At 39.0% G+C, this 7,465-nt stretch overlaps 1 protein-coding gene across 2 annotated transcripts; it reads left to right on the forward strand.

The window, feature by feature from the left end:
* The first annotated feature begins 259 nt into the window (after positions 1-259).
* ehf (ets homologous factor) lies at positions 260-7,349 on the forward strand. 2 transcript variants are annotated; one of them, XM_067502714.1, is made up of 9 exons: positions 260-446; positions 2,830-2,968; positions 3,466-3,531; positions 4,751-4,786; positions 4,906-4,947; positions 5,042-5,113; positions 5,247-5,291; positions 5,383-5,578; positions 6,694-7,349. In XM_067502714.1, the coding sequence occupies exons 2-9, from the start codon at positions 2,893-2,895 to the stop codon at positions 6,791-6,793; spliced, it is 633 nt and encodes a 210-aa protein (XP_067358815.1). In that variant the 5' UTR covers positions 260-446; positions 2,830-2,892; the 3' UTR covers positions 6,794-7,349. The 2 variants fall into 2 exon arrangements, with proteins under 2 accessions (XP_067358815.1, XP_067358814.1); XM_067502713.1 differs by having other exon boundaries at positions 261-446; positions 3,466-3,723.
* The last annotated feature ends 116 nt before the right edge of the window (positions 7,350-7,465 follow it).

Raw genomic sequence — 7,465 nt, forward strand, 5'->3', positions numbered from 1 at the left:
GTGTTTGGATTCAGGCATCTGTACATGTCTCCTCACAAGTGTCTTTACTTGAGGGAGTGTGTTTGCGAGAGTAGGTTAGTGGGAACGGTGCCAATAGGAAATATAAAAGTTATGTCAGGTGCGTATGTGTTTTATGTCAGTTGCTTGTGTGCGGGGGTGTTAGTGAGTGGGTGTGCATTATGCAAATACTTAGCTGGTATGAGCCTGGACAGGTAACCAATTGGAGCAGGACAAGGGAGTTAGCAGGATAAAACACCCATTGTGGTGGGGCAGCACCTAGTGAGTCTGCATAGTTTCATTAGTTAATTCAAAGGTTCGTCTCAGCGTAAATGCAACTCTTCTGGAGCCTCCAGAAACCCTATTGATCTTTGTTCCTCTCTATTGAGAGTGCATCTATCTACGTGAGACCTCCATCGGGCCTGTTCGGGATTAATTCTACTGCTCTGGTAGGCTGACATATTGCAGCATTGCTTTTTTGAATGACAGAATGCGATGTTATTAAACTGGTGGTTGGTCCAAATTGGTCCAGTTTTGTTTGTTTTAATGGCATTTATTTCTTTAACACTATAACCACTATATTAAGACTTTCAGCTGTGTTTGTTGTACCAGTTGTTCTCGTAACAATTTTAGACAATAGAGTTATGCCACAGAAAATACGACGAAAGTAAACCTATCTGTGAAATCCTACTGAAAATTGAATCCATAGTGCAGGAATTGGCCTATTTATCCGCAGTCCAATATAATAATATGTGAACTTTAACATATTCCTATATACTTGTGATTTTCCAGCACACTTTCACTCTGTCAACATTGATTTCTGCTGCTCTTGTCACAGAAAGGTTGTAGCTTTAATGCTGTGGCATCAATCTCAGTGTGATTTATAGGAAAGTTCCAAAAGTAAAATATACAATACATATGCACATAAAATGCCAAGAATTATGTAAAACTGAAGAGCTACCAACCTAGTTAGGCTCGACGCAATCATAGGGCCACTATGAAAGAAATGAAACAAACTGCTGAAGAGTTGACACAATTCTGGTGTAAACCTCTTCAGAGTCCTTATCTCAAGGGAAAGGCATCAGTAGCTTAATGATTTTTTACTGTGACTCAGCAAGCAGGATGTGAATCAATACGTTTTATTGTGTCTTTGTCTCGTTTCTTGCTACATAATTGTTTGTTGCTAATAAAGCACCTGTTTGGCACAGATAGACAGGGTTACCACACACCATAAGACATCGGAGCTGATCCACTGACATGACGACACATGTCAACTATCTCCAGTGGAAATCTTTTTATTTAGGGATTTTAAATTTAGGTCATTACAAAGTTTCTATATGTTAAAAAAAGACTCAGTTGCATAGATGTGCTGTATGTCACATACAAGTTTGACTGGCTGAACAATGTTTACTGTAAAAATGTATGACGAGGCTTGGTATAATTTTGTTTATAACCGGGCCATAAAGGGTGCAACCAAATTCTTCCAGGGAACAGGTGAAGTGTGGATCACTGTGTTCACAATTACTTTCGTTGTGTACCTATATTGAAACAGATGTCACTTGTCGCGTTGACCTTTGACAGTTTGATTAAGAAATGATATGATTTACAGCTCCAAGTAACACTAACGCCGTCTTAACAGAACAAACATCAAGGGTTTGTGCCCTTTTAATATGCATATTTTACACTAATTCAGTTGAATGCTCTTTTAGGTTTTAAAATCTAGTATTGTTTTGCTCATGTTCTGCAATTTCGTGTAACTTAACATAACCGCATACTGTGAACACTATCAGACATGACTAAGCTTCTGTGTGCAACACTTCTCTACCTCCTGGTGGGCAAAACAGTAGAGCTGCTGAAGTTCTGACATGCTTTATTTACATGGGATGCAAATATACTTGTGGTTGAGTCTGAAACATGCCTTTATTTACCTCTATACTGCGGGTACACGGCATTGCAAATGTGGAGCATGAGAGGAAGTGCAGCCTTAACACTAAATCAACTCACAGTCAGCAGCTGTAATTATGTACAATCAACAAGTGTAGGAAATATAATAACACCAGTAACTCAAACAGCAGCAACATGGAAGTCTGAGCATTTGCTGAACTGGAGAAATTGCAAGCAGCTCAAAGCAAATGTAACTAAAAAACTGAGAAAAAAGTGAAAATTATAAACTGACATTTTACACAATGTACATAAAAGGACAGATTCTACCATTAAATCCTAAAACCCGTCATGCAGTTCATATTATGTTCTGCATGTCCATTAGTCGGCTCCTAAGTCATAAACTGAGTTGACAAAGCATTTCCCACTACTTTGTGTGTCGTTATGCATCGCTGCATAATTATATTTATTAAAAAGTTGCTCTTTAGGCTGAAGCTTAAGCCTGGCTGATTTAGTGACACCTGTGACTGCAACGGGAACAAGAAGATAGGTGGAATGCAATTTCATTAACAGATCAGCAACAGTTGTATTTTCTGTTTGCATTTACCACAACCTAACATAGAGAGCTGACACAGTCTAATGTGTGTTACAGTGGCACCGCACTGCCCTGCGTTATACAAATGTGGTGTTTTCCTGGGAATCCTTGCATACATCAGAATGTAGCAAGAGAATTGCTCCATTAATTAAAAATCTACTCATTAATTTCTCAACTTAAACACTCTAAAATGCCATGTCTACAACATATGTATGTATAAATATATCAAAATATTAGTAATGAGTAAATATGATGTCTCCAGTCAAATGTTCTGTTCTGTTCTGTTATGTTCAAAATGGGTCATTAGACGTCTTGAAGCTGTAAACATTTGTTTCATTTTTTATTTATCCTCACAGTAACACACTCCTCTCCTGCCCCAGCCCCTGGGCCATGGTACATCAGAGTGTCGCAGCTTCAACATGAGCACAACTCCAACCACCACCTTGGACAGCCAGCTGATCACTACCTGGGGACTTCCTAACACTTACCCTGATGGTGAGTTATAGTGAGAGACCCTTAATGCATCCTGCAGTACACGCTCCTGGCGTTCTGTATGAACTCTTTACTGACATGAATCAGCTAATTAGATTGTCAGAATAATGTCCTATAAATGCCTCAAGAAAATATGCAAATGTGTTCTGCTGAAGGATTCTGATTGCTCTCTATTTAACAATCCAATTCCCTCACTGGTTAGCAAACTGCCGTGCAAGATGAAAATCATTCAACAGTTAGCAACTGATGTATTGCTCACCTGGTGAGCCCAGAGCTCCGACACACAAAGCATGATTTAGGGATTTCCGACTGAGAAGTAGCTCAACAGCTCTTTCAGTTAACTGCTCCGCATATTAATTATTGACAAATACTCAGTTGATGAATTAATGTTTCCTCATCAGTTGCTCATTTACACTAAAACAAAATGAAGCGGCTGATGTAGACAAAAGCTGTTTTCAGATAGTTTTGACACACTGCTAACCACTGACATTTATCCCCAGTTCCGACGGTGATGTCTGGTTACACCAGTCGCCTGTGGCCTCAAGACTCCCAGCCTCAGTTCTGGAGTAAGTACCAGGTGTGGGAGTGGCTGCAGCAAGTCATGGACATGCACCAGATCGACGCTGCCAGCATTCCCTTCCAAAATTTTGACATGGACGGCCATCAACTTTGCAGCCTGAGCTACCAGGACTTCGTCCGTGCTGCAGGCAGCGTGGGACCCATTCTCTTCCACAGCATCACAGAGCTCAAGTGGAGCGGTGCGTCTTTTAGTCTGATTGGGGAGGGGGGAGAAAGATGATGAGTGCCAGCAAAAGAGGAACTGGGTGATAAGAGTTGTGTCTGGAATAGAGTCTTGATGAAGTGTTGCTGAGGAGGGATCGCAGAGTGGGTCAGGGGTCACACATCATGATGCTGTAGAGGAGTGAAGGATGGCTTAAAACGAGGGAGATGATGGATTTGTTGTTTGCTCTTGCCAGAGTGGGTCTCCTAACAAAGCACAGAGGGGTGTGAGGCTGAGGAACATGCTGAGATCTGGCTCACTGGCTGGCTGTTTTATAATTAGAGTTTGAAAGTTATTTCAAAACGGAAAATAAAAAGAAACAAGTTCAGGGACTTAAGGCTTCGTGTGGGCTTTTAACTATAACAGTTGTGTGCAGAATGTGGCTTGGAGAAAATAAAAATATGTAAAGTGATGTCTTTTGTGCTTTAGCATGAGAAGTTAATTAATGATGACACAATGGCACAACAGGTTTAACCTCCAGTTCACGGAAAAATCAAGGTAAACCAGACTAGAGCACAATGCTGCTATTGTTTTTGCTGGCATTGAAAAAAAGCAGCCGACACTATCCTGAGACAAGGAGTTACATTTTTATACACCAAATATTACAGTCGAGCCAGAGAAGATACCTGAGCACAATTTCCTCCCAAACTTAAAGGTTACGTTTCCCTTGTTGGCTCCTGTTAGAAAGTTCTGCTTTTCTGTTTTATTCTGACATGCAGAATATGTATAAGAGCACCACAAGTCATCAACCAACCGTTATTCACCTTTTTTCACTATAAATTGTTTTAATGCACCAAAAAGCGATGTAACAGTTTCTTAAACCGTCGCCCTGTGTAACATGTGGCCACTGAAGAGCTTTTAGCGCATGGCTTAATAACTTTTGGTCATCTCACCATAAATGTGGACGTGAATAATCAATGATCAAATATAAAGAGAACTATCATATTGAATTTCATGATTTCTGCTTGTAATTAACTTCCCTTTTCCTTCTAATCTCTGCACAGGACAGGAAATAGGACAACTGGAAATTAAACCAGATAGTAAGAGACAAACTAATTATCAGCAAGTAAACCACAATTATGAACAATCAAAATGTTCATTGCATTCTGACACATTCTGCTTTAACTTTTTGGGTTTTTTTTTTTTTTCTTTGGCACAGTGGATTTCTCCTGCCCATTTCCAGATGTCAGCTATCCTGGAGGTACTGCAAATGTATCTGTAACTCTACTGCTTTAGTGCTGCAAATGCTGCATTTGAAACCAAATCACATCAAGCAAACACTCTGTTTTTTTAAGGTAACTTAGAAATCTACAATCCAGCAATTCATCCCCTTGCACCTGTTGCCTCTCCTACACCTTCTAGTCCTGGTAAGAAATTGGATGACTTTTACCTAAATTCAAAATCATGATGCTCTTTTTGTGATATCACACAGGAGCCATTTTAGCTCGCTGGAATAAGTCAACAGTAGAACTTGAAAACTTTTTTTTTTTTCTTTCTCAGACATAAAAAGAACTTACAGTCGTCCTCATCAGGTCAAAAAACACAGTAAGTGAGACAAATAATAACATTTTATCCCCTTTTGATTTTCAGAACATATATTTAGTCCTATCATTCATCTGTTTTCCCCCCCACGCAGACCCAAGGGGGACACACCTGTGGGAGTTCATCAGGGACATTCTGCTGAACCCAGAGCGAAACCCAGGGCTGATCAAATGGGAGGATCGGACAGAGGGGGTTTTCCGCTTTCTGAAGTCAGAGGCAGTGGCACAGTTATGGGGCAAGAAGAAGAACAACAGCAGCATGACATACGAAAAACTGAGTCGGGCAATGCGGTACACCAGCACCCTACTTTGTTGTTACACAAACACAAAACCTCATGATTGCATACTGTCAACACACGCACCATGGGCCCATGACAATGAACATCCCTCTCCAACACAGCAATTTTCTTTAGGTTGGCAACAACGCGTGATGAGGAAGACTTTTCACACTGCACTGTTCCTAATCCAGCTTATTTAAAGAATAATGCACTTACCATTGCAACAACTACAAACATTACTTTGAAGCAACCTTAGATTCTAGTAGATGAATTATTAAGAGGCACACATCTAAAACCAGTGAAGCCCATTAAAACAAATGTTTATCGCTCCTCATTACTGATTATCTAAAACTGACTGATTTTTAAGCTGCTACACATTTCCCTTTTTTCCCTAATGAACTAAAATGGTCCTCTCCTGAGAAAATCTTGCTGCTTCCTGCAATAGTCACAGTTTCACATTCAAATGAGCTAATCTAATGAGCTTACCTTCATTGTAGTGCAAACCATTGGGAACTACAGAATGTGCCCACAGGTATTGTCAGTGTGACCACAAAGCTGATTTGCTATTTACTGTGGTGCCACAGAAAGATTTTGAGCTTGATGGCATCACGAGACAGAGTGGTGCTTTGTGTTATGAATATCAAAAGCAAAAGAACTAAAGTGACTTTGTTTCATTTGTTTAATTTCGATAGAAGCAAAAACTAATTGCACACCTTGCGTAGTGCTTTTGATTGTGTTAACGGTAAAATAAAAATCATCCATTTAATGGAAAAATTGCAGTGACTAACATTAATAAGACGAAATTAAAGTAAATTGGGCCGAAATAGTAACATTACTCTACCACCTTTTTATATGCAGAATGTGTGATCCGCACATCAGACGATTATAGTAATATGATCAAAATGTAATTCTAAAAAAATGTAAAGACATTTGTACTTTTTAATGCTGTAGAATTTTGTGTGGCAGTTATTTCTTTTTTCACTGAAGTTACCTAATTCCTAAAGTGGGAGAAAAAAAGGCAATATAGTGAAAGACTATTACGATGTCATTAATAATTAGAAAGCCACTGTATAGATCCAATTTGATAAAAGTATTTTTCTAGCCAGTTTTGTTTGTTCTTTGTTACAGATATTACTACAAAAGAGAAATCCTAGAGCGAGTAGACGGACGTAGACTGGTTTACAAGTTCGGAAGGAATGCAAGAGGATGGAGAGAGTCAGAGACATGACAATTTCATTACAGTTATTTATGTTTAAGTTGTATGTAAATGTGGTTTTATCATAGTTTTTACCTTCTGTTTATGATAAATATGTTTGAACTGTTTACACGTGTAGAACTGTTTTTTTGTTTTATTAGAAATTTGTTCCTTTTTGTGACACTGCACTGACATCATATTTGCACCTCAAATGTTTTCTTATGACACTGACTTGCCAACTCTGAAAAAAAAACCCATAAACCTTTTACAAACTTTAACTTTATATTTAGTCAAGTCATACACTTTTTACTGTAGTCCCAAAGGATCACATGATGCTACACGTTTCAAAACACATGTGGCAAACAAAAGTGAGTTGAGTGTTTTGACACTGATACTGTGAAGTGTCCTTTGGGATAGGATGCTTTAAAAAATAATATGCCATGAGAATGCATAAATAATTTATAAAGTTTAAATGTTTTAATCAAAATATGGTTTGTCTTATTTGGTTCATTTCATTCTTTTCATTCATTGGCCTGTAAAAAGCTGTGTAAATGTGTGTTTATACAAATAAAGTTTGTGATTGTTTTTATTCATCGAGTCCATCCATCATCTGTCACCACTTATCCTGTGTGGGTCACGGGGGGGATGGGGAGGCGGGCTAGAGCCTAACCCAGCTGTCATCTGGTAAGAGGCAGCATACACCCT

This window comes from Channa argus, chromosome 4, assembly GCF_033026475.1.
Source record: "Channa argus isolate prfri chromosome 4, Channa argus male v1.0, whole genome shotgun sequence".
Classification (NCBI taxonomy): domain Eukaryota; kingdom Metazoa; phylum Chordata; class Actinopteri; order Anabantiformes; family Channidae; genus Channa; species Channa argus.

What these genes read in the sequence shown, in the direction of transcription:
- ehf (XM_067502713.1), top strand. Translation starts at nt 2,893, where the DNA reads ATGAGCACAACTCCAACCACCACCTTGGACAGCCAGCTGATCACTACC. An exon ending in TCCTAACACTTACCCTGATG is followed by an intron (nt 2,969 to 3,465) that starts GTGAGTTATAGT and finishes ATTTATCCCCAG; the next exon opens with TTCCGACGGTGATGTCTGGT. An exon ending in TCCTACACCTTCTAGTCCTG is followed by an intron (nt 5,114 to 5,246) that starts GTAAGAAATTGG and finishes TTTCTTTCTCAG; the next exon opens with ACATAAAAAGAACTTACAGT.